The 27,226-nt window shown below is 35.8% G+C and overlaps 1 protein-coding gene, 1 long non-coding RNA gene and 1 pseudogene across 5 annotated transcripts in view; 2 read left to right on the forward strand and 1 right to left on the reverse strand.

Moving 5' to 3' along the window:
• The window catches only part of ATG2B (autophagy related 2B), an 83,391-nt gene that overhangs the window by 27,075 nt on the left and 29,090 nt on the right, over positions 1–27,226 (forward strand). For 2 of the 3 annotated variants that reach the window (XR_004432297.1, XM_033191419.1), the window contains exons 7-28: positions 1,746–1,842; positions 2,376–2,561; positions 3,585–3,739; positions 3,831–3,936; positions 4,616–4,877; positions 7,021–7,171; positions 7,882–7,974; positions 8,107–8,295; positions 10,728–11,001; positions 12,643–12,745; positions 13,908–14,103; positions 14,403–14,545; positions 18,836–18,993; positions 19,374–19,546; positions 20,317–20,467; positions 21,723–21,922; positions 22,388–22,468; positions 24,171–24,277; positions 24,444–24,536; positions 25,428–25,498; positions 25,953–26,029; positions 26,278–26,448. Coding sequence is in view for 2 of the 3 variants with exons in the window: in XM_033191419.1 (XP_033047310.1) it covers positions 1,746–1,842; positions 2,376–2,561; positions 3,585–3,739; positions 3,831–3,936; positions 4,616–4,877; positions 7,021–7,171; positions 7,882–7,974; positions 8,107–8,295; positions 10,728–11,001; positions 12,643–12,745; positions 13,908–14,103; positions 14,403–14,545; positions 18,836–18,993; positions 19,374–19,546; positions 20,317–20,467; positions 21,723–21,922; positions 22,388–22,468; positions 24,171–24,277; positions 24,444–24,536; positions 25,428–25,498; positions 25,953–26,029; positions 26,278–26,448 (3,237 nt within the window). In the remaining variant the exon portion in view is untranslated. The remainder of the gene's footprint in view (positions 1–1,745; positions 1,843–2,375; positions 2,562–3,584; positions 3,740–3,830; positions 3,937–4,615; positions 4,878–7,020; positions 7,172–7,881; positions 7,975–8,106; positions 8,296–10,727; positions 11,002–12,642; positions 12,746–13,907; positions 14,104–14,402; positions 14,546–18,835; positions 18,994–19,373; positions 19,547–20,316; positions 20,468–21,722; positions 21,923–22,387; positions 22,469–24,170; positions 24,278–24,443; positions 24,537–25,427; positions 25,499–25,952; positions 26,030–26,277; positions 26,449–27,226) is intronic. The other variant, XM_033191420.1, reaches the window with a different exon arrangement.
• LOC117071445 lies at positions 635–27,134 on the reverse strand. Of its 2 annotated transcripts, XR_004432299.1 has the most exons (5): positions 27,050–27,134; positions 26,571–26,706; positions 9,187–9,293; positions 7,852–7,954; positions 635–705 (listed from the first exon to the last, which is right to left on the reverse strand). It is a non-coding gene; the product is annotated as an uncharacterized LOC117071445 (long non-coding RNA). The 2 variants fall into 2 exon arrangements; XR_004432298.1 differs by lacking the exon at positions 9,187–9,293.
• Positions 12,854–12,947, forward strand: LOC117071943 (annotated as a pseudogene).

Consider the following 27,226-nt stretch of genomic DNA (forward strand, 5'->3'; position numbering starts at 1 on the left):
TCTTTAGTCTGTTTCTGATGTACGTTAGACTTAACTCTTTCAACTGCAGATTCAAAATATTATGAAACATTTCATGTTTTTTTTTTTTAAGTTCTCAGAATAGTATTCCCTTGAGTAGTATGTAAGTCTGTGTTTCATATATTCAGTTTCAGCCTATGTTTTTAGGAATGCATTTGTATGAAAATTGGAGACTGCCCATATTGAATTTAGAGATGTTTTGTTTCAGTTACCATGTTACATTGAGTTGAGATTTGTTTCTTAGTTATGTTCTTTTATGTTTCCAAAAGAAAGTAATAAGTACTTTGTTCTTTTTATGCCAAACTCAGAATGTACAAATAATGAAATATTTCTATGAAAATTTTAGTTTCAATGAATTAGAAATGAAACTCTTGATTGTCCATTCTAATGAAAGTCAGAGATTATGCTTTCAGTACAACAATTGTGAAATTATAAAACAATTTTTAAATTTGGCATGTAATTAGAAACACATTTTCTCCTCTTAGCCTTAGGTTGGCTCATGGCTTGGGATGTCAGTAGTCAGGAAGGTGCCCCGTAAAATAAGCTGTCTGTGGGCAGAACAGGGGAGCCATGCCGTTGGAAGGAGTGAAGGCTTTCCCTCCAGGTCAGCCTAGCTGAAAATCCAGGTCTGGATCTGCTACATGGCCTTGTGCAATTTACTGAATCTTTGTCAACTAATTTCTTCACCTGTGAAACAGGAACAGAAATAAGAATTAGAGGAAATATATATAAAAGCACTTAGCATGGTACCCCAATGCTAAAAAACAAAATGTGATAGTAATGATTAATTTTACTGGATAATGTCTTCTTAGGTCGTAGAAATTTCTCAATCATTATGTAGTTTATTTATTTATTTATTTTTTAGAATCAGAAGGAATCCCTTTTCCTCCTGGGGAAGAAGTGATTTTCTAGATATGAGTGTTTTGTTAATTCTATTATTTTTCAGTTGCAAATAATATAAAAATAATAGGAGTCAGTGTTAACAGGAGGCAAATGAAAAGTAAGGCAGGGATATTCTGCTTTTTAGAATGTAGTATAGACAATAGAGTAATTGCTTTTGTCAGAATATTCAGGAATCATCAGGAGAGTGGGATGGAGCTTTTATTTCTAGATGGAAAAGTGGGCAAAGAGTTGGAAAAGAGAAAGGAAGTCTACATAAGCACCATCTTCTATCCACATTTCTGTACTGGCTTCCCCTCACATGCAGAGCAGGCTTTGTGGACCACAGGAGGTCCTGGGAGGGCACAGTGTTGGTGGAGAAGGTCCTTACGTGCTCTGCTAGAGTATGATTGATAGCATACTTAAGAAAGCCAACTTTATTTGTTCTTGATATGAATCAGACTTTAAGGATTATGATTTTAGTCTTTTGAGAGTCAATGAATACTGTACTATTGCTACCTTAATATTCATCCTTGAAGACTATGTCTTAAGTCCTCCTCAAATACTTTAAGTACTCAGAAGACTTGAAGAGACACAAAATATAACATTGTACTTTTCAGCATGGAATTTCTCAGGAGGATTTTTCCTTTTAGAACAACAGTTTGGTGGCCTTTAAATCTTTTCATTTAGATGGTGTGAATTAGTAGAGAGAATCTCAGATGAAGGACTCCAAGACTAAAGACTCAGTATTCATCTCAGTTCACTAAACTAAAATATACTGACCTTTATGGTGATAAGGTGTTATAAAGAATACTCCTCCTGAATAGTTTTTTTTTCCCCCCCTTAAGTTGGATGTTGATGGACAGATAGACTGTATTCATCTACTCCTGTCACCGAGACAGGTGCACTTGCTTTTGGATATGTTGGCGGCTATTGCTGGACCAGGCAAGTATAATTCTGTTATTATATATACTTGTTACTTTTTTAAATTTTAAAAAACTTTAAAATATGTAATGTATGTACATGTAGGAAAGTCTCTTATTTTTGAATATGTGAATTGAAAGAAGCAAATAAGAATCTTAAGTAGTTAAATTTGATTGGGTGTTTTGAATTGTGTTACCGTGGAACATATTCACATTCAGATTATGTGTGTCACATTCTTAACTTTTCTAAAATTGTTCTGAGTTCTTTGGTTGGGGATAGTACTTCATACAACCAAGAAAGTATAATTCTTGAACACAGTAAGTGGTGCACGTTTTAAAATATTTTCAATGGCTTCTATCTATCAGAGATAAGATTTTGGGATTCCTGGCTAGTTGCTTAAAGCTATTGCTTAGAGCTCTGACTCATTAAATAGCAGTGGTTTTGCACTATGGTGTTAAGGTCCCATTGTTGTTCCATAAATGGGTTTTGGGAAAGAAATGCTTAATTAACTCCAAATTTAATTACTGTTTTGGTTTCCTTTTGTATGCTTATAGAAAATTCTAGCAAAATAGGGTTAGCTAATAAAGATAGGAAAAATCGACCCATGCAGCAGGAAGACGAGTATCGAATTCAAATGGAATTAAACCGGTATTATTTGAGAAAAGATTCCCTCTCTGTGGGTGTATCTTCAGAGCAAAGCTTTTATGAGACAGAAACAGCTCGTACACCTTCTAGCCGTGGTAAGCAACTCAAACAGTTGACACCAGAATCATATATTATAATCATGGATACAATTACATTTAATTTTGGCTCCTGTGAACCGAAGTTTAGGAATGAAAGAACAAAAATATCCACGTTGTAAGAAATCCACAACTTTTCATTTATAATTAATCACATTACAGTAATGCACCAGCACATGGGTGCTATAGTATATTTTTTTGATTTTGATTGTGTAGTTTTGTTTTGTAAATGATTTAGTCTAAGGAAAACCAATTTACAAAAATGTAAATTTGTGTGAAAAAGTAGGTAGCTGTATATTTTGTCAAATTATTATGTGCTCATGTAATGATTTACAGATTAAGAAACTGCTAAACTACTAAAGTTTGATAAGGAAACTTTCCTCTATTGATCTTTCCATCAGTTTTATGTAAATAATAATCTCTACCCAGCTTACTTTACATTTATAGATGTTTCACAATGTATAAGTGCTAATAACATAAATAATATGAATCAATTTAAGTATGCAATGCTGGACAAAATAAGAAATCAAAGCCTGCTAAAAAAAATTTTGGCCATAATAAGCTTCATTTGCATGAGGGTAAAACAATCCCAAAAGAAGGAACTGAAATGTAAATGGAATTCCAAGTAATGTTTTTGGCTCTGAATAAAAGAAATAACTGTATCCAGATGAAACTAGAGGTTGCAATATATTTATACTATTTTAAAATCTGATTTTAATTCCTAAACTGGCATATCACATTAAAAATATACCAAGTAATACTACATTTATATATTTAAAACAAAAGAAAACATATTCGTCAGTAGGATAGCTTCCTTTTTCATTAATTTATATTGAGTTTTTACTATGCCATTAATATTTTGGATTCAAATAAATTACTCCACTGGAAGTAACATAGAATTTGGGACATCGCTATATCTCACATAATCTGAAGGAAGAGGATTGTATTAACGTATATTAACTTACTTAAAAGACTTGAATTGGTGGGATTACAATACAAGTGACATAGTTTAATTCTCTCTAGAAGAAGAAGTATTCTTCTCCATGGCTGATATGGACATGTCTCATAGTCTCTCTTCTCTTCCACCCCTTGGGGACCCCCCAAACATGGACCTTGAGTTATCATTAACTAGTACATATACAAATACCCCAGCAGGATCTCCGTTAAGTGCTACTGTGGTAAAGTATTACTTAATTTTTCTTCTGGTCTTGAAACGTTGCTTCTAAAATTCTACACTTCATTCATGTGCTTTAAAAAAATCTTTTATAGCTTCAGCCCACTTGGGGAGAGTTCCTTGATCATCATAAAGAACAGCCAGTAAGAGGGTCAACATTTCCATCCAACCTAGTTCACCCAACATCTTTACAGAAGACATGTAAGTAAAAATAAGACATTTGTTGTTAGTTTCTGCTGGAATTTTAAAAATGCCATTCTACTGGTGCTTTTCTTTCCTTTTTTTTTTCTTTTTTCTTTTTTTTTTCTGGTCTTGGCCATTTACAAAGTTGAGAAAGCAAAAATGAACCATTGTTAAACAATTCACTTAGAAGTGTTTTAGAATAATTGCTCATTTATTGTATTCTTTGTGTATTTAAATACTTAAATATTTTTAGTTAAAATTGCACTGTTAAGTTTCATATTATTATTGCAGTTTAGGACCCTCAATCAATCATGTGATTTTTGTTTCGCTGTTTACATTTTCCTTGAAAGAGAACCTCAGGTTTCTTTTCTGCCAAATTTAATTGATATACACTCAAGGCTTAAAGGAAAATTTGGTGAGCATACTGGAAAATCTTGAGTTTTCCAGTATGTTTTTATTAATGTAAAAGTTGTACATTTACTGTTGTCATGTACTCTTGTACTTCAGTACAAAAATCTTAGATATAAGATGCAGCAAGATAGCAGTTGGTTTTACTTACATTAATTGTTTAATATCATTCCAACTGTTGTATGGTCATCTTTTTTAAAGCTAATAAATGAGTATATGTTTTATAATTTTGATATAATAGTTTTATGTATTAAATTTTATGTATATAATTTTAATACTTGTATTTCAGCTCTCCCATCTAGATCTGTTTCAGTGGATGAATCCAGGCCTGAACTTATTTTTAGACTAGCTGTGGGAACTTTTTCAATCTCTGTGCTTCACATTGATCCTTTATCTCCACCTGAAACGTCATTGAACCTTAATCCATTGACACCTATGGCAGTAGCTTTCTTTACTTGTATAGAAAAGATTGATCCAGCAAGGTTTTCAACAGAAGATTTTAAGTCTTTCCGAGCAGTGTTTGCAGAAGCTTGCTCACATGATCACCTTAGGTAAACTCTCACATATGTATTAATGATCCTTTAAACTTCCACATATGTGCTAATGATCCTTGAAAAAGAACCACATGTGGACTTTTGTATCTGCCTATCTGCATTTGTTTTTCTAATTCACACTTTGTTTGTAAGTAAATGGAATGAGTGAAGTTTTCTTGCAATGCTGCAAAGATGTTTATTGTAGAATCTTTCATTCAGGTTATTTGGCATGCGGAATGACAGATCTAGATAACAGGAGTTTTCTAAGTCATCTCTTTAGCACCCTGCCCAGCTCTTGTCAACTTTTTTTTAACCGCATTCTGCCATCATCCCTACTGTTTGCAATTGTGAAAACAGTTTTTATCATCACTGGCATTAGCAGAGATGACAGTAGTGATGAAAAATAAAAAAATACTGTTGGAACTGATCCATATGCCACTGGCCATAGGGTGGGAAACATTACCAAGGCTGATAGTGAACTTGGATGCTACATTTCAACTTCTGCTTAAGAAAAATCAAAGCAGGCCGGGCGCGGTGGCTCAAGCCTGTAATCCCAGCACTTTGGGAGACCGAGACAGGCGGATCACGAGGTCAGGAGATCAAGACCATCCTGGCTAACACAGTGAAACCTCGTCTCTACTAAAAATACAAAAAACTAGCCAGGCAAGGTGGCGGGCGCCTGTAGTCCCAGCTACTCGGGAGGCTGAGGCAGGAGAATGGCGTGAACCCGGGAGGCAGAGCTTGCAGTGAGCTGAGATCCGGCCACTGTACTCCAGCCCGGGCGACAGAGCCAGACTCCGTCTCAAAAAAAAAAAAAAAAATCAAAGCTATCCAAAATAGCCAGTGAGTGATTCTTTCATGGGTTGAGTCAATAGATGAGGAGATAATTGAATTTGTAATAATAGTTTTTTTTGTTTGTTTGTTTTTATTTTTTGTTTTGAGACAGAATCTCACTCCATCACCCAGGCTGGAGTGCAGTGGCACAATCTTGGCTCACTGCAACCTCTGCCTGTCAGGTTCAAGCTATTCTGCAGGCTCAGCCTCCTGAGCAGCTGGATAGTTTTTGTATTTTAGTGGAGATAGGGTTTCACCATCTCTATTAAGACTCACCATGTTGGCCAGGTTGATCTCGAACTCCTGACCTCAAGTGATCCACCTGCCTTGGCCTCCCAAAGTGCTGGGATTATAGGCATGAGCCGCCGCGCCTGGCCGTTAGTATTGTTAACGAGCAAACTCTGTTTATTTTAATGTGAAGGTGGTCTATAAATTGTTGAATGACGTCTTATACAGTGGTTTAAACGTATCATATATATTAGTATTTTTAAAAAATACTTTGAGCTTTTATTTAATCTTTTTAACTTTTTTTAAGTATGAAAATTGATATGAAAAGTAGTTTTACACCTAATACAAGAAAAACTTTACCGTTTAGGATTACAGTATTTGTAATCAAACTGTAAAAACATTTTGTTTTCTTCTACCCCTCCTTTTTTTTTTTTTTTTGAGACAGTCTTTTGCCCTGTTGCCCAGGCTAGAGTGTAGTGGTGCAGTCTCAGCTCACTGCAACCTCTGCCTCCTGGTTCAAGCGATTCTTGTGCCTCAGCCTCCTAAGTAGCTGGGACTACAGGCCTGCAACCCACCCCCAGCTAATTCTTGTATTTTTGATAGAGACGGGGTTTCACCATATTGGCCAGGCTGGTCTCGAACTCCTGACCTTAGGTGATCCGCCCACCTTGGCCTCCTAAAGTGCTGGGATTACAGGCATGAGCCAGTGTGCCTGGACTCTTCCCCCCCCGCCCCCCATTTTTGACAAGGTTTCAAGTATCTGCCAGTAGGAAAATATAACAAAAGCAAGATCTGAAAGATTTTATCTTTGCAATGTAAATTTTTAAATGTGGAAGAGGAAGGGCAGTATTGGGAAATAAATAGATCCTGGACAATCTTCCATCAACAGAACTGATTTTTTATCTTAAGGAAAGGGAAATTTGAAGCAATCTTTCTGGTTAATTTCCTTAGGAGTATTAATTATTGATAACAACTTGAACTTGTCAGACTAGGTGGATAATTGTTATATGTTAACACTTTGTTCTATTCTTTGTCTACTTGCACATTGTTTAATCTAGAAGTATATGAATAATCTTAAATGGTGCATCTTTTATAATAGATTTATAGGTACTGGCATTAAAGTATCCTATGAACAAAGACAAAGATCAGCTTCCCAATATTTTAGTACTGATATGTCCATTGGGCAAATGGAATTTTTGGAGTGCCTATTTCCAACTGATTTTCATTCTGTTCCTCCTCACTATACAGAGGTAAATGTTGAATACTTTTTCTTTAAGATTATTTTTTAAATCTATCTTGCTTTTTAATAATTGTATGAGTCAGTGATTTTCTTTAAAAATGTGTAGAAAGTCATATAGGAGGAATATTGTCATTTTCTTTTTGCATTTGTGTTCTATTAAAACATTTTTAAGAATGTCACTCAACATCGTTATGAGGATCTGTTAGAATTTTAGAGTTGACTTGTTTAGGAGTGACAGGTGGGTTATGAGAGAAATGACTTCATTTCACTCATGTTCAAAGCACTCTTCATTTCAGAAGAGTTTGATTATTGAATGTCTGTTGTGTGCTAAGCACTGTTCAAGACAAGTTAAATGTTTTGTGTTCATTTACCATTATTCTGATATTTTCCCTAATGTAAAAGTGTGACCTAAAGAAACTTTAGAAAACTGTCAAAGTTACATTCATTGCTGTTACTTTGACCCTATACTGTTTTATTTCAATAACCCTTTGTTGGAAATGAATTTACTTGAATCCTCGCTTACATTTTACCATGAGATATCGCAGGAGTTAACTAACTTGTCTAAGGTTCACATTGCTAATAAGTCACAAAAATGAAACTTAAAACCAGATTTCTGACTTCAAAAAGCCTTTCTCACTATTATATGGGCACCTCTGTAAATTCATGTGATTAATTGTAGGTTAATCTTACCTTTAATTTATCTTTGTCTTTGCTTTTAAGCTTTTAACGTTCCATTCCAAAGAAGATACTGGTTCCCATTCCCCGGTGTGTCTTCAGCTTCATTATAAGCATTCTGAGAATAGAGGGCCTCAGGTAAGAGATCTTTTTCTATAGTTGCTACCTGTAAATTTTCATCTGATATATGTTTTGTCACAATTATAAGATTTTAACCCAATTTTATAGTAGTTTTTAGTGATTGTATTAATGCCCCTTTTTTTTTTAAAGGGTAATCAAGCAAGACTTAGTTCAGTTCCTCAGAGGGCAGAATTGCAAATTAAATTAAATCCAGTGTGTTGTGAGCTGGATATCAGTATTGTGGACAGGTTAAATTCCTTGCTTCAACCACAGAAACTTGCCACAGTAGAGATGATGGCATCCCACATGTATACTTCATATAATAAGCATATTAGTCTGGTAAGTATTCAAAAGCTGCAAATACTAATCATAATTATGGTTAGCTAATAGGGTTATTGAGATAATTTCTGAACTTAAGTATTTTTAATAGATTAAACAGTATATATTATTAAAACAGCATTATTTGTAATAATAAAAAAAGGAGACATCTGTTATGTCTTGATAGTAGACTAGCTAAATAAGTTTTGATGTACACTGAATGAAATGTTATGTGGTCATTTAAAATGATGGTTATGGCCGGGTGTGGCGGCTTATGCCTGTAATCCCAACACTTTGGGAGGCTGAGGTGGGAGGATCACTTGAGGCCAGTTTGAGACCAGCCTGGCCAACATGGCGAAACTCTGTCTCTACTAAAAATACCAAAATTAGCTGGGCATGGTGGCACCCATCTGTAATCTCAGCTACTCAGGAGGCTGAGGCATGAGAATAGCTTTAACCCAGGAGGCGGAGGTTGCAATGAGATTGCATCACTGTGCTTCAGCCTGGGTGACAGAGTGAGACTCTGTCTCAAAAAAAAAAAAAAAGAAAATGATGGTTATGAAGATGGTATAGCAACATGAAGAAGGCTCATCAAGAAGGATTAAGTGAAAAAGTAGAATATATTGCTTTATGTAAACTTGTTACACCTGTGTAAATAAAATTGATGTATAGAAAAAGAATGCCTGGAAATATGCCAGTCAGTAGCATTGTTTATGTTATAGTGGAATTCGGTTTTCGTTACTTTTCCATGTCTATCTGAATTTTTATAAGCTGTGATTATAACGTCTTCATAAAATTTTATCTATTTATACATTTGATAAATTACTTGAACTACCTAAAACATGTAGCCCAAACAATATGAGATATACTTTTGAAAATAATCTATTGAACATCACATTATATCACTTTTACTTGGATCTGGTGCCTGGGGTCTTTTCTAAGCAAATTAAGTCAGTCAGGTTTGCAAGAAGTCTATTAGGAATTTTGGGGCCAGAGGACCAGGATCAGATGGAGACAACCTTTGTTAGAAAACGAAAAAGATATTTTATTTTTCTACTTCTTTGCTTTTCTCTTAGTACTGAGTATTCACATCAAATTAGCATTTATTATTATTATTATTATTATTATTGTGACAAAAATCTGTTGCCCAGGCTGCAGTGCGGTGGTACGGTGCTGTGGTACGGTATCGGCTCACTTCAGCCTTGACCCCCTTGGCTTAAGCGATCCTTCTACCTCAGCCCCCCAAATAGTTGGGGCTACATGCATGTGCCACCACACCCAGTTAAGTTTTTATTTTTTGTCTCCCTATGTTGCTCAGGCTGGGCATTCTGTATTTGTTACTGTTATCAATTGCTAGTCATTTTAGTTTCTGTCGGGTAGTCTCTATATTAGCTGTTAACTATATATGCAATCGGATGATGGTTTAATCTGTTGGGTTATTTTTGCCTGAGAGTGGTGGTTAATATTAGCAAATCAAATGGGGAAGAGTTAGAATAGATTTATTAAAAATCCAAGTCTAGATGGGTGTGGTGGCTTGCACCCATAGTCCCAGCAACTCAGGAGGCTGAGGCAGGAGGATTGCTTGAACCCAGGAGTTTGAGACCAGCTGGGTGATACAGCAAGACCTGTTTCAAAGAAAACAAACACACACAAGATTTGTACGTCTAGCATATGAAGGGAATTTTCTAATCATGGAGGTTAGAAATGGATTGAAGAAACTGAAGAGTGTTACAACCTAGAGTGGAATAAAGCTTTTTAAGTTTCAATGTATTTTAGAGAAAAAATAGAAATAGATTTATTTTTGAATGACATGTTCTTGGACCCTTCTATTATAAGATGGCTTTGGGTAAATGGTGCATACATCTTGGTCTGATAGAGCCATTTGATGAGATCATGCCCTTGGATTGGATAGGAGCTCAGGGTGCATCATTTAGTGAATATTTATTTAGAACCTGTGATGTGCCAGCCTCTGGGTTTTATCTTAGAAGTACAAAGTTGAGTCAGAGATTGTATTTGGCATAATTTATCTGATTTCACATTGAGTCTTTAAAGTCATATATTGGTAGAAAAGTCTTTCAAACTGAATGTTGGACACTATAGTGATTTTAACCATATTGAATTTGTTGGTAGGCTAATTTACACAGTATTCTTTTGCAGTAAGATAAATATTAATCTATAGTGCCTTTGTCTTCACTTTGGCTCAGTTTTTAATTTGATTTTTTATTTCAGAGTTTAACTTTTGCCAATAGTTTTCACTTTTGCCAATAGTTGTTGGATTATAAATTTTTTTTACACTAAATTAATATGGTAGTGGTTAATTTGAATTGACTTTTAATGCATTATACCAAATGGGGAGATAGTGATGATATATATTGTAATGTTGAATACTGTGTCATTTATGTTCATGTAGTTAATTTAATATTTTGGCGTATTTTTGATGTTTTGTGTTTTAGCACAAGGCTTTCACTGAAGTGTTTCTAGATGATTCACATAGTCCTGCGAATTGTCGAATATCAGTGCAAGTTGCCACACCAGCATTAAACCTTTCTGTTCGCTTCCCAATACCTGATCTTCGATCCGATCAAGAAAGGGGACCATGGTTTAAGAAGTCACTTCAGAAGGAGATCCTTTATTTAGCCTTCACAGATCTAGAATTTAAGACTGAATTTATAGGAGGATCAACTCCGGAACAAGTTAAATTGGAACTTACCTTTAGAGAACTAATTGGTAAGATTGAATGTGTCTGTAAAAGAACCATACTGGATAACAAACAACTGCTACTGAAACTTACATCACAAAAGTATCTGACAGCCCCAAAATATAGTAAAATTAAAGCACATTATGTTAAAAAAATCAAGAGCAACAATGTCTTTCTAGTATTGTATACAAATATATGATATAGGTAATTTTTTAAAAACTTAAGGATGATGATTCATTCACTTTGTTAAAATTCCTGTTTACCGCAGGAGAATATAGTACTTTAACCTACATTTTTATTATCACTTCTCATTTATTTATTGTAAGACTGATAACAGAACTTGTTGAGTATCACTGTATGTTAGATATTATGCTAAGCACTTGATACACATTGTCTTGTTTTTTTTTTGTCATCATAATCACCATATGTTTATTTTTCCAATTATTTTTATAATTTAATAGATGAGACAATCTGTGGACTTAGAAGGAAGTATCTACCAAGATCATTTTGTAGTCAATGGCAGAATCAAGATTTGAACCCAAGTCTGACAGTACTTGAGCTTGAGCTTTCAACCATTATACTAATTGCTAGTGACTTTTATTTGTAAAACTCGTTTTGATTTTTTCTGTATTACTTTTTGTCAGTTAATGAAGGGAATTTATAAAAACTTTAAAGTGAACCAAGTCTATGAAGACCTGGAAGACCTTTTATCCTGTAGTTCCTAGACCACCTACCTCTGCCACGATACCCTCTCTCTGCAGCCATACTCCCACCGCGCCGTGAGAATAGTTTGCAAAAGTTCCCCTTCTCTCTCAGCTTTACAGATCTTAAGAGATATTTAAAATGGACGTTTGTCAATTATGACCTCATGAAAGGGCCTTCAGGTGTTGTGGGATCATCCCTTATTTCCAGCGGTGAGAAACTCATTATTCTGGAGGAAAGCCATTTTTCATTTGTAAAATGGATTGAAAAAACACATGTACAATTTTTTGTTGTTGTTGTTGTTTTTGTTTTTCAGAGTCTTGCTTTGTTACCCAGGCTGGAGTGCAGTGGTGTGATCTTGACTCACTGCAGTCTCCATCTCCTGGGTTCAAGCAATTCTCGTGCCTCAGTTGGACGCCACCACACCCAGCTAATTTTTGTATTTTTAGTAGAGAAAGGGTTTTGCCATGTTAGCCAGGCTGGTCCCTTAACTCCTGACCTCGGGTGATCTGCCCACCTCAGCCTCCCAAATACTGGGATTACAGGTGTGAGCCACCACGCCCAGCCCATATAGAATTATTTTGAACAGAGGTATTTCTAACAGTGTTTCATGCAAAATACGTATTTAAGAAATGTAGTTATTTTTCTAGTGGTGGATTATATAGACTTTATGAAGAAATAATCACTAATAGCACTTAGTAAGTGATAAGTGCTTGCTGTATTTACTGTGTCATTATGCACTTTATGCAGTATACATTGGTACTTAAGAATTTGAGTTTGAACACAGAATCTTTAATTTATTGGCTCATTTTGTCTACTACATGTGCGCATGAAACCAGAATGATTGCAAAATGCTGTAGAACTTAAGGTAGCATTATGTTCCTGATTGAGAGGATCTTGGCTCCTCCATCTCTTCTTTTAGTACTTGAAAAGAAGCGCATTTCAGTAAATCAGTCTTGTTTTCTTAGGATCATTCCAGGAAGAGAAAGGAGATCCATCTATTAAGTTTTTCCATGTGTCTAGTGGAGTAGATGGAGATACAACATCATCAGATGACTTTGACTGGCCACGGTGAGTAAGCAAGCACATAGGTTTAATAGGATTTTCCTTTTAACAATAAAATATTCTGTTAAATCAACATTTTGGCTATTAAATATAAGCTAAACATGTCCATCCTTGATTCTTTTGTGGTTCATAAGTGTGATGATTGGGTGTTCACATGAATGTGTGGGATGTGTCACCTTCAAACCTTGTGCCATTTTTCTGCCTGCCTTGCTTTACTCCTCCTCTCCACTGTTAAGCTGATTCGATTCTTAGGACAGGTGTTGCTCATATACACCTGGTAATTAGCATGAGTTTGGAGCACAAGTTTCGTAAGAATTGGATCTACTTCTGTTAAGTAATTCAGAAGCACTATTTACATTGGGATATGTATCAATTTGGACAAAAGCCTGTGATCATTTACGAACCAAATAGCACCACTACCTAGGAAATAAGAGTTATAGTTGCAGCACAGCTATTCTCTTTGAGGGTTCCATGCCTCCTTATAACAATGGGTGGATATGGTCATCAAAGGAGAATGAAAAGTCTGTGCTAGAGATGTTCTGTAGAAGCTTAGGAAAGGAAAGGGATTACTCTGGAGTAAAAAGCTCATTAGTTTTTGTAGTCATAGGCTGCATTAACTCAGTCGTCTTTAGATTTTGTGGCTACAAAACAGCACCAGCCCTTTATTATTGAAATTCCTAGAGGAAAAGATAACTTCTTTGTTAGAGTTTTGAAACTGTTTCCTAAGTTTCTCCCTTTTCCCTTTGAACAACTGATATAGTATGAGGTTGATATAACATGAGGTTTCTTAGGTAGACAAGTATTTTATTATAGCGGAACAAACTATATGTGAGAGGATTTGGGTTAATGATAACTAGAATCCTTAGGTAAAATTTGCTGACTTTTAATGAAATTTAAAAATAACCTTTTTGCCCCCAAAAGGTCAGACCTTCAGGTAGCCAAGTATAAAATGTTGATGTCCTTCTGTTACTTACTTGTTTCAGTTCCACACTTTCAAGTTTACAACATGTTCATAAGTGGGTTACCTTAGACATAATTAGACTTTGTAGAGAAGTTTAATTCTATCATTAAGATTTAACCAGTGGTGTTTGTATTAATTTGCACAAAAGTTAAAGTTTTGCTGTTTACACTGAGATCTTGGTCTTTTTAAAATTGTCTTTGGTATCAGAATTGTACTGAAAATAAATCCACTAGCCATGCATTCCATTTTGGAGAGAATTGCAGCTGAAGAAGAAGAGGAGAATGATGGTCACTACCAGGAGGAAGAGGAAGGAGCTGCTCATTCCTTGAAAGATGTTTGTGATCTAAGAAGACCAGCCCCATCTCCTTTTTCTTCTCGTAGAGTAATGTTTGAAAATGAACAGGTAAGATAAAAGTGTGAGCAAGCTACAAAGGAATAATATTATTATTCTCTGTCATAGAGCAATGCTTTTAGTTTTTTATTTTAAAAAAATGCTCTTTGTACTGTTTTTGCTAGGTCTTAAACTTCATAATTAAATAATATCTGTTTTTTCTTGGTGTATATTTTCTCTAGCTAAATGTTTCATGATTATTTATTTCTCACATACCAAGTCCTATGGATAGCCTAAGAAGATGCTACTACTATTTTAAACATAAAATGGTTATTTGATGCTTTTTTTTGCACTAAACTATTATGTTTTAGATGGTGATGCCAGGAGACCCTGTAGAAATGACAGAATTTCAGGATAAAGCAATCAGCAATTCTCACTATGTGCTGGAACTTACGTTACCAAATATTTATGTAACACTGCCTAATAAGAGCTTTTATGAGAAGCTTTATAATAGGTGAGTTTATACCCATTTAGTTGAATCTTGGGAATCAGACTTTCTAATTGCCTCCCTGATTTTCCTCTTCCCCCTTTCCTTTCCTGGCCTGAATATTATTGGCCATCTCTCTGTGCACTTTGTGTGGTGTTGGTGGTGACTATTGCTGTTATGATGTTCTATTGTCATAGCAGAGTTTCCTAACTAGCGTGGTGCCGGGTGTGTGAGATACTGATTTCCTCAGCCCTGAGGTTGGCTGATTGCCCTCTGTCAGCTTACTGCAGGTTACCGATCCAATACGATTTTTTTTCTTCACGTGCGGTGACATGAAGAGTTAGGAGATACTAATACAGCTAGCCAATGCTGGAGTAGAATCAGAACCCCAGTCATTGTACAAGAAGCATCTTTTCCTGAACAGTCAAAAAGATATCTTGTTGGAATTCAAAATTCTATGAACATTTACAAAATTTAAATTTATTATATTTAGATACCCCTCAATATTTATGCCAGGCAGATATTTTGATATAAATGGAATTCTAGGTCATAGACTCCGAAGGCCTTGCACAGTTTACCTAGCCTCCATAAGACTCAGCATTCTCATCCGTAAAATGGAGATGATCCTGGCTCCCACCTATAAGGGTTGTTTGGAGGATTAAATGATACAACACTTGGAAAGTTCTGAGAACAGTGTATGGCATATCATAAGCACTTAGTAGTTGTCTATTATAATTTCTACCCACTGAAGGGATTTCTCTGTAGCATACCTGAAAGATTGTCATGTGGGTTTCTTTGTGGGTTTCTAGAAAAAGAAGTCTTTAGTGTTTGTCATCACTAGCTTCCTACATGTAGACAAGTTATTCTAGTTTCCATTAATCTTCAGAAACTTCAGACTGTTGTTTCTCTTACAGGATTACTTGGTATCAGATATCACTCGGTATTTATTCCTTAAATGTTAGTAATAAACCCTGGGTTTTCTCACTGGGTGTCAATGACTTTTGCTCTTAGAATCAGAAAATTAAGTTCTAGGATTCTTCTAGGGTTCACATTACTTCAGTGGTCTTGAAAATGAGATTCAGAGAACAGTCCACTCGGGTATAGGAAGAAAATGTTCGCACTTATGTTTAACTTAAAAAATAATCTTTTAAAATTTATATTTTTATATTTGTTTTATAGTATACATTATAAATAGCACCTAATTTATATTAAATTCACATTAGAGAGATTTCAAATTGTTTTTAAATGTTGGGGTTTGTTTATATATGATCTGCAGTTTGGAAATGACTGATCTCTAGGCTCCTCCTTTTATTTCATAGTTTGGGGCCGTCTGCAAAGAGCTGATATATGTGCAATGCTGAGATTGAGGGAAATGAAATGACTCTTTCAGGGCCTAGCCCAGAGATCAAAAAGACTTGACCCATTTTTTTTTTCTCGTTCTGCACTGACTGAGCAGATTGCTTTCGATTAAATCAGGGTATCAAGAACAGTAGTAATACATACCTTAAACATTCACTTTATAAATATATATTTATTTACCACTTCATTTCTAAATACAGGACAAGGCCTTTTCTTTGAGTATGAGCCACTGATTGGAAATCTATGTTGTCTTTTTTTTTTCCTTTTTTTAAATCCTGCATGTGGCATCTGACTACTTTGTCTTTTTTTTTTTTTGCATAAAGTGTAGCCAGAAGGCATTGTGTACTGTTTTTAGTTCCAGTTTCTTTAAAGTGGAGTGAAAAAAATTTTTTCAGAGATATGTGAGAGGAGAATCTTTGTAGGTTTTTAGGACTTTTTTTTTTTCTTTTCCCTGTCTGCATTAACTAAAACAGCACAGTTTTTATTTAAGCTATACTTATATTAACAATTACAAGCAGATTTGGCAAGTATATAAAATATATAACTCCACTGATGGGAAGGTTCTCAGCTCTGCTAGAGAGACGTCCAGCAGCAGCAGGCAGTTAGCATACTGAAGGCTTCCATTGTTGTGGCACTTTGGAGTAATTGGGTAGGTGACTGCTTAAGTCAGGGAGTATATGTATTAGAGCGTGTATTAGAGTATGTATCTGTTAATCTGGGTAGTTGGTTTAATGGATTGCTTAAGAGAGTTTCTATTCTATTAAATACCTTCCACTAACCACTTTTTGGTCTCTCAGGCCCCTGGAATTGCATAAATACTGAAGCACTCCCTCACTCTCTGGGATCGTATAAATCTTTTATCTAACTTCCTCAGGGTTTGCATCCTTTGCCCGTTATTCGGCTTTGTATTTTCAAATTAATACGTTTAAACAATTTTCAAACATTCTCAGAGAAGATTTGCAGTACAGTACAAAGAACTCCCTGTGCCCCAACCATTTAAGAGTAAGTGGCTGACCTGAGTCCCTTCAATGTTTAGTACTTGAAGGCATATTTCCCACATACAAGGACATTCTACGTTAACTGGCAATTCAGCTCTCAGAAGCAGGAAGCTAAACTGGATACATACTACCATATGATCCTCATACCCCGTTCAAGTTTTACTAAATATGTCAACACTGTCCTTTTATTTATTTATTTTTTCTGAGCAGGAGTTATAACCAACTTTGCCTTTATATATTTAAAATGTTGGTTTACTCCTTTAGTGCCTTGGTCAACAGGCTCTTTTTAGCAATATAGTTTTAGGTAAAGGAGAATTTTTTCTGTATCAAAAATTGTTTAAAATAGAATGTAAAAAAGAATTCTCATTGCTTTCATTAAATACGTATTGAGCATCTATTTTGTTTCAGCCTCATAGACACAGAGTCATGGTGATACATCCTTACGTATCTTAAGCATTGTTTTGTTTCTTGATATTTCTTGATATTACAAGCACCATCCAATATTTGATAGTACTAATGGTATCAGGACTGTGTTTAGACAAAAATATAAATAAGGAAAAAATAATAAGTGGGTGGATTATAATCTCCTAAGAGTTGCAATCCTCAGTCCTGGTGTACACCTTCTAGTAGGACTTCAGAAGCTCAGGAATTGGCCTGGCAGTGGCTTCTCACAGAAGGGGGCAGGGCTACCTCACCATGTGGCGCCTTGACTGGTATTCACACCAGGCTTTACGATGAGTCTGGGTTTTGGCAGCACTTCCATGTGAGTCATGCACTGTCCTCACCAACTGTCTGTGCCTGGTATGTGACAGCCACTGTGCTAGGCGCATGTAGAGATGATCGACACAAGTCCCTCTCTTGGGTGGCTTGCAGTCTGGAAAGGGGAAATGAGGAAATTCAGCAGGGTGCTGTAGGTGCTGTGATTTAAGTGGGCTGTGTGAAGGATGTGCTGTGGGTCCAGATCTTACAATGGGCTTCCTAGAAGACACGGTGAAGTTTGAGTTTTCTTGAAAGCTTTGAGGATGGATGAGGGAAGGAGGCTAGGACAGGGAAGGATGAGGGAAGGAGGCTGGGACAGAGGGGCATCTGAGCAGTGACAGGTAGTTCTTTGTAAAAGTAGGATGTGGTGACAGCCTAGGTATAATATATGCCTTCCCGTTGGTTGCCAGTGTTGATGGGGCTAGTCTCGCTAGTCATAAGGGTTTTTCTCTCCTTATTTTGTGCTCCATATGCATTCTTCATCTTGTGAAGTCTTCCCAGTGAAGCTGTGCTTTCTGTTGTTGATGAGAGAAAAAGGTATTTCTAGGGAAAGAACTGAATTGATCCCACAGTTAAATACTTGCCTTAAAAAAAATAACTGAATTGGGAGCTGGATGTAATCTACATAATCTGGACTCTCATCCCCATTTTTCCACTAATTAGCTATGTAACCTTGGGAAGGTCACATAACCTTTATGAGACAGTTTCTTCAAGTGTAAAGTGAGAATAATGATTCTGCCCTGGACGCCCCACAGGACTGAGGGGAGGGTCAATGAGATGATGCGGGATCAGTTCCAGTTTACAAAGCATTCTCATATAGGTGAGCTGTCTTCCTTTTTTGTTCTTTGTAGGTTTTTATTTTTCATGAGCTTCTGTCTCTAAGGTGTATTTTGAAGTATAATATGAATTTGTAATTTGATGTATATAACACAGGTAAAATTAGGCAAATATCTAGTTAGGTATCTAATTGTGCAGATTCTTTTGTCACTGCCCTGCATTATAGCCATATGGGTTATTTTTTCATTGAAATAATGCAGTTGTTATTTTTGTTGTTTTTCCAAATTCTTGTAGGATCTAATTTCCATTTTGCCATTTAAAAAGTTATTGTTCATGTGATCTTTTAAAAGGTTTTTTTTTTTTTTTTTTAGTTTGCCTTCTGTTGAACTAGGAGTTATGTATTTTTCAACTTTTGTCTTTATAGGATCTTTAATGACTTGTTGCTATGGGAACCAACAGCTCCTTCACCAGTGGAGACATTCGAGAATATTTCCTATGGCATTGGGCTTTCAGTAGCCAGTCAGCTCATTAATACTTTCAACAAAGATAGTTTTAGTCCATTTAAATCTGCAGTGCACTATGGTAATATATTTTTAATTTGTTTTGATTTAAAATGCCTAGTTTATCAATTAACAAAGTACTAACCTTTCAATTGTGGATTTAAAAATCTTTATTTTTCATTGTAACTGTATTTTGTAATTTCTTTTAGTAATGTATAAGAATGTTTCCTCATTTCTACCTGTATATTGAGCGTATCATCACTTAAATATGTTATCTTTAGAATGATAGTGTGTACATTGAAGTTCAACGCTAAAGAGAAAAACAAAATATATTTCTATGTTCACACCATATTCTTTGTAAAACTAAGCAGATTATAAATATAAAATATTTTCATGATCATTTTTAAGTTATTGTTTTAATAAGCTATCAGAACTGTGTAATTGTATGTTTATTTCTCATAGATGAGGAAAGTGGATCTGAGGAGGAGACTTTACAGTATTTTTCCACTGTTGATCCCAACTATCGTTCTCGCAGGAAAAAAAAATTAGACTCTCAGAACAAGAACTCTCAGAGTTTTCTCTCAGTTCTTCTGAATATTAATCATGGATTAATGGCAGTGTTCACAGATGTGAAGGTGAGGTTTACAAATCCAAAGTATTTTTTCAAATGTATCTTATTTTAAATAAATCTACTAGGATATATATCCAGTGATTGAAGTATTTGATTTTTTTTTTTTTTTTTTTTGAGATGGAGTCTCGCTCTGTTGCCCAGGCTGGAGCGTAGTGGCGTGATCTCCACTCACTGCAAGCTCCGCCTCCCGGGTTCACGCCATTCTCCTGCCTCAGCCTACTGTGTAGCTGGGACTACAGGCGCCCGCCACCACACCCAGCTAATTTTTGTATTTTTAGTAGAGACGGAGTTTCACCGTGTTAGCCAGGATGGTCTCCATCTCCTGATCTCGTGATCCGCCCGTCTCGGCCTCCCGAAGTGCTGGGATTACAGGCGTGAGCCACCGCGCCCGGCCAGTATTTGATATTTTGAGGTTGTTTCAGGGACTGATGAAGACCAGTGTTCTGGGGCAAACCATGATGACAGCAACTTTGGGGATTTAGCTTTCGTTGCAGATCAAACTTTGTGTGGCTCTCCCTTTGGAAAACAGGTGCTAATTCTGCTTCTGGGGTAACAACAAAGTACAGAGATTCATCTGATAGAAGAGGTTCCACATAGCATTTAAGTTATCCAGTTTTATTTTTCACCATGATATTGAATGGTTCAAGGATTAGACTGCTTTGCTGCAATATGGGAGATTTTCCTAAGCTGAACCAACAAAGAGCATCTCAAGGAACATGCTTACTTTTCTGCATTTAAATAATAACTTATGTGTTTTTCTGATGTTTTTACTAGCAAGATAATGGAGATCTGTTGGAAAACAAGCATGGTGAATTCTGGTTAGAGTTCAATAGTGGTTCATTATTTTGCGTGACAAAATATGAAGGTTTTGATGACAAGCACTACATTTGCCTTCATTCTAGCAGTTTCAGTCTATACCACAAAGGTAGGACAAACGTGTCTTGGTTTCTTCTCTTTTGACATGTTTAAATTTCTTGTTTAACAAAGAAAATCTATTGAGAACAGAACTTTGGTATTAGAAATTATTTTCTCTGGAGGGTTCTGATTCTGCTGTCAAAGTAATATTTACAAATTAGAAGTCAACTTCAGGTTCTTTTTTTGCAATAGCTTTGTTGAAATATAATTCACACACCATACTCTTTTAAAATATACCTTTCAGTGGTTTTTAGTATTTCACAAGAGTTGTGCAACCATCACCAGAGTCAATTTTAAAACATGTTTATGCCGGGCGTGGTGGCTCAAGCCTGTAATCCCAGCACTTTGGGAGGCCGAGACCGGCGGATCACGAGGTCAGGAGATCGAGACCATCCTGGCTAACACGGTGAAACCCCGTCTCTACTAAAAAATACAAAAAACTAGCCAGGCGAGGTGGCAGGCGCCTGTAGTCCCAGCTACTCGGGAGGCTGAGGCAGGAGAATGGCGTGAACCCAGGAGGCGGAGCTTGCAGTGAGCTGAGATCCGGCCACTGCACTCCAGCCTGGGCAGCAGAGCGAGACTCTGTCTTTAAAAAAAAAAAAAAAAAATGTTTATTACCCCATGAAGAAATTTCATACACTTTAGTGATAACCTTTCGCCCCTTCCACTCTCTCCTTCCCATAAACACACTAATCTACACTCTTATTTCTATGGATTTGCATGTTCAGAAGTTTCTTATGAATGGAATTATACAATATTTGGCCTTTTTGACTGGCTTCTTTCATTTGACACGCTTTCAAGGTTCATCCAAGTTGTATCCGTACTTCATTCCTTTTTATTGCCAAATAATATTCCACTGTAAAGATAGATCAGATCTTATGTATCCATTCATCAATCGATGAGATTTTATGTTCTTTATTCTCCCTTAAGGAATATTTCCTTTTGGTTCCAGATATAGAACTTACCATTTTTTGAGCAGTTACCTGAGTTTACCTTGTTTCATAGACATGAAATATTTGTGATAGTTTTCTATTTAATTTTCCTAGCATTTCAGAATTTTTTGTTTCTCTAAACTGTGCACTGTCAGTCATACTAACATTAGCAAAGAGTAGTAGATTATTAATGCCATGCTGGTTTTTGTCATCATGCCTCCTTAAGTTATATTCAGTGGAAGTATGTGAAGTTTTGTTTTGAGTCATGTAAGTTGATTAGCTAATTTCAAGTTATCATTTTGTTACTGTTTTTACCTCAATGTGGATCTCTAGGCATAGTGGATGGAGTGATACTCCCGACAGAAACACGACTGCCCAGCTCAACCCGCCCACACTGGTTGGAACCTACTATTTATTCCTCTGAAGAAGATGGCCTCAGTAGAACTTCTTCAGATGGAGTTGGAGGAGACAGTTTGAATATGCTGTCTGTTGCCGTTAAAATACTGTCTGATAAATCAGAGTCCAATACAAAGGTTTGTGTTTAGTACTTTTATGCCGTTAAGTACTTGCTGTTGATTTGATTCTAGTTAAAAATAATTGCATCGGCCGGGCGCGGTGGCTCAAACCTTTAATCCCAGCACTTTGGGAGGCCGAGACGGGTGGATCACGAGGTCAGGAGATCGAGACCATCCTGGCTAACACGGTGAAACCCCGTCTCTACTAAAAAATACAAAAAAACTAGCCGGGCGATGTGGCCGGCGCCTGTAGTCCCAGTTACTCTGGAGGCTGAGGCAGGAGAGTGGTGTAAACCCGGGAGGCGGAGCTTGCAGTGAGCTGAGATCCGGCCACTGCACTCCAGCCCGGGCTACAGAGCGAGACTCCGTCTCAAAAAAAAAAAAAAAAATTGCATAAAAGGCAACATATTTATTTTCTTGGAAAAACTTCTGAGTTACAGGATTACATGTGGTAAATGTCATTCTTTGTATTGTTCTGTATAGGAATTTCTCATTGCCATAGGACTGAAAGGAGCCACACTCCAGCATAGAATGCTTCCTTCTGGGCTTAGCTGGCATGAGCAGGTAAGAGAGCTATTATGTATGTATCAATTTATTTAAAAATTTGTATTGACATCTAATACACATACTGAAAAGTTTGTAAGTCATATATGTTCAGCTCAGTGAATTATCATGAAGTGAATACTACTGTGTCACCACCTTTTAGGTTAAGAAATAGAACAGTATTGGCTGGGCACTGTGACTCATGCCTGTAATCCCAGCACTTTGGGAGGCTGAGGCAGGCGGATCACCTGAGGTCAGTAGTTCGAGACCAGCTTGGTCAACCCTGTCTCTACTAAAAATATAAAAATTAGCTGGGCATGGTGGCACACACCTGTAATGCCAGCTACTGGGGAGGCTGAGGCAGGAGAATTGCTTGAACCCAGGAGGCGGAGGGTACAGTGAGCTGAGATCGCGCCACTGCACTCTAGTCTGGGTGAAAGAGTGAAACTCTGTCTCAAAAAAAAAAAAAAAAAAGCAAAGCAAAGCAAAACAGTATTATCACCTCAGAATGTAATTGGTTTTTTACCTTAAAGTGTGGTCCTCAAAACCTCTCAATGACAGAGTTATCTTTTATGTCATTAAAGGAAGGAAAAGGACTCTGTATCCCAGGACTTGTAGAACACCTGGCATAGAGGAGCAGTGAATGGTGTATTGAATTGCTTTTATAATCAGAAGTTCTTTAAGTGCAGTATTTTATATAAGTCCCTAGGCCAATAATATGATGTTGCTTTAAAGTATTTTACCATTACTTCTCTCATTAATTTCCAGTTGAACAACATTTTATGGTAATAAAATACAATTGGTTATTTTTCAGAGGACACTTTGAGGAAGAAGTTAGCTTTTCCTTATGTGAGAATGAAAACTAGTGCACTATGATTGCTTCTCATGTTTCTTGTAAAGGGGAACTTCTTAATTGTGCTGGGAAAAGAATACATTATTTAAAAACTTGAATGTTTTCAAAATGCTTTTCTCATGAAAGCATTTGGGAAACATGAGGATATCTGTCTGACTTTCTGTCTGTCTTGTAGGAGTAGAGAAGTGGTTAGTGTGAATAATCAGCTGGAAGGGAGACATTTATCTGAACCTCCTTATTTGTTTGGATTAGCAATATGAGAGAATAGATGTTGGTGAGAGGGACTGGTTTTTAGACTGAGCTAGGTATAAATTAAGGAAAAAGAGCTTCCTTCAACAATGACTTATATGGAAAACCAATACCCCCACACACAATGAGTTATATAGGAAGCCAGATTAATAGTTTTAAGTAGTCTTCAGCAAAATTTATTTTCTCTAAGAATTGTTCCAAGCCAAAAAATATGAAATTATATTATGCATATATTGTTATTAATTTCATAAGGTATGATTTTTCTAAGATTTCTATGCATTGGAGTTGTCGGATAGGCTTCTTCATTTCAAATTCTAATTTGCAAATACTTTAAAAATTTTATTATATATAAAGTGAATAACATGTTTTGATATACATTGTAAAATGATTATTATAGTCAAACAAATGAACACATCCGTCAGTATCCATTACCTTCTTTTCTGATGCAAGTACTTTTTGAAACTAATTCCTTCAAAATGATGATTTTCCTTTTACCGTTATGATTTTCCAATTAAATGATTTTTTTCTATGAGATATTCTGGTTTACATTGGTATTAAAGATATTATATGAAACCTTTTTTTTCTTCTAAAGCAGGGCATTTTAATTTTTTGTGATTATAGATTTTATACTTCTTGAATATTGCTGATGAACCTGTTTTGGGATATAATCCCCCAACTTCCTTTACAACTTTTCATGTTCATCTTTGGAGCTGTGCACTTGATTATAGGTAAGTTCACAAATGGAACAAAATAAAGTTTTATTATTTAAAATACATACTAAATTTTGAAAAAAATACATAATTCAGTAGAGTTAAGGTGCAAATTTTTGTTGTTTTTAAAAGAGTTTCTGGAGCCATATCAAATTGACGTTCTTTTGTTTCTCTTTGGCATTAGACCCCTTTATTTGCCAATCCGATCTCTTCTTACCGTGGAAACATTCAGTGTTTCCAGTAGCGTTGCATTGGATAAATCTTCCTCTACTCTCAGGTAAACTTCACTGTATACTAAACATGGCTGTTCAAAACATACCAATTGATATTTACCTAAACCATTTTATTAAAGTTTCAATTTTTTGTTAAAATAAACGTTCTCTTACTAATAGTGATAACCTTTTACCCAAGTTACCCAGTTTTTCTCAGGTGACATGTTTCATCTACCCATTTATTATTGCATTTCATTTTTAGGGAAGAAATTCTGGAGATTCTTTAAAAAGTTTGCATTTTACAACATATGGTAAACTTCCCATAGTACCTGTTACACTTTATAATTTTTATTTAATTTTTTTATATTTTAGAGACAGGGTCTTGCTCTGTGTGGCCCAGGCTGGAGTGCAGTGGCACGATCACAGCTTATTACAACTTTCAACTCCTGAGCTCAGGCAATCTTCTGCCCTCACCCTACTGAGTAGCTAGGACTAGAGACGTGTGCCACTATCCCTGGCTGATTGAAAAAAAAAATTTTTATTTTTGTAGAGAAGGGGTCTTGCTATGTTGCTCAGGCTAGTTGAGAACTCCTGGTCCTCCTGCCTTGTCTTCCCAAATGGCTGGGATTACAAGTGTGAGCTGCTACATCTGGCCCACTCTATCTTTATACTATAGTTTAAACCTTGTGAATTTGGGCATCTCTTTAAAAACTGCCAAAAATTTAGAATTAATTTGAGTAGATGATTTAATCTAATTCTTCACACAATTTAAATATTCCTAGCGTTCATAAACAGTTTTTAAAAAATGTTAGATGACAGTTACTAAGCTAGAAACTGCCTATAATTTCAACAGTGTTCATACCAGAAACAATGATGCAATTAAGCATATAGTGATTATGGGGTATGATACTCAAAGCTTAGTTTTTCAGATGTTGGTTTTATCTTTCTTGCCTCAGAATAATCTTGGATGAAGCTGCTTTACATCTATCTGACAAATGCAATACTGTCACTATAAATCTGAATAGAGGTAAGAGTTAAAAAAAACAAATGGAGTAGATGAAGTGTGAATAATTTTAAAGCATTTTAACTCTGGGATAATGCTAGTGAACTAAGAATCTTATTAAAGATCCTTAGAGATTAAAGGGTCTTTAAGTATATAGTGATCGTGTGGTATATATTCACAGCTTGGTTTTTCAGATGTTGTTTTTTCAGTTTGAAATTGTAATGTTCTTATAATGCTAGTTAAGTACATCAAATTACTGTATATGCTACAAATTTTTGTTTAAGATAATTTTTGTTTCTAACAAAAAATGAAGTGAATTTTAGGACTTTTATGGGATGAAACTGTATTTTCATCGCATTATAATTATTTGTAGTACTCTACAATGAATTTTAAAGGAGTCCTAGTTGTATTGGGTTTTGGTTGGACACACATTTTTGAAAGCTGTACTCAGAGATTTTCTTAATTTAAAAAATTTTAGATTATGTTCGTGTGATGGATGTGGGGCTTTTGGAGTTAACCATTACTGCAGTGAAGTCTGATTCTGATGGAGAGCAAGTAAGTTATTAAAATAAACGAAAATTTTAAGTTCTATTTTTTAAGAGATTAAAAAATTGAGTTTAACATTTTTCTGTGTACCTAATTTTGGTCAGAAATAAATATATTAAAAATGGGTTTATTTAAATACTTTTTTAACGTAGCGAGACAGATTATCATATATCTTATTTCATGTAAATCTGTGCAAAAAAAGAAATTTCTGTCTCATTTGGAAACCATTTTCACCCCTTTTTCTGTGTCTCGTCCAGACTGAGCCCCGCTTTGAGTTACACTGTTCCAGCGATGTCATCCATGTCAGAACGTGCTCAGACTCTTGTGCTGCGCTAATGAATCTCATTCAGTACATTGCAAGCTATGGTGACTTGCAGACACCTAACAAGGCGGACATGAAGCCTGCAGCCTTTCAAAGAAGGTCTAAGGTACAGTCAGCAATGTTATTCCTCCAGTCCCTGCCATGTCGTGACATGTTTGCATTATTGAGGTCTTCACGACAGTCCTAAGGTAGAAAAGAAACTTTGAATGTCATTCATCTGTTCTTTACCTTCAGAATAATGGGGTCTGGAAGGGTGATTTCATGGGCCTTTTTGGAAAACCATTTGATATTCTTTGTCTCCATTAATCTTCTTAACAAACATCATACTTTTTCTTTTTCTAGACTTAAGTTATTTTCATCTGTCCTAAGGGAAGAAAGAAAGCATTTATCATGTAAAAGCTTGTTCTATGCAAGTTATATGTAAAAATGCTCTGAAAAGATAGATGGCAGGTGTTAGTATTGTTACCAGAGGACTTAATTTATATCATCATATTTTCATTTTTCTTATCTCTAAGACAATCCAGTTTTCAATGTACTTTCTCATATGTGACTTCCTTTTCCTTTCATGATGACCTGGTGAGATAGAGAGGTTAATGATTAATAAGACCCAGAGAATTTAGATGATTGCCCTAATGAACAGCAGAAACAGCAGCAAACCCAGATATTTTGGTGTCTAGTTCAATGCACTTTTCTGCCCCAAGTATCACCTTTCTAACTTCTCTTATGTCCAAATTGAAGAATGTCCAGTTTGTTTAGCATTTTTTCTTTTTCAGTGTTATTCTTTGTGGTCTCTCTTATGAACAGAATTCTCAGTCCCTTTATGTTCTAGAGCCTCTGTTATGTACTCTAGTAAATGCCTGACTGGCATTGTGTTTGTTTTCTTT

This window comes from Trachypithecus francoisi, unplaced genomic scaffold (genome assembly GCF_009764315.1).
Source record: "Trachypithecus francoisi isolate TF-2019V2 unplaced genomic scaffold, Tfra_2.0 Lachesis_group3, whole genome shotgun sequence".
Taxonomy (NCBI): domain Eukaryota; kingdom Metazoa; phylum Chordata; class Mammalia; order Primates; family Cercopithecidae; genus Trachypithecus; species Trachypithecus francoisi.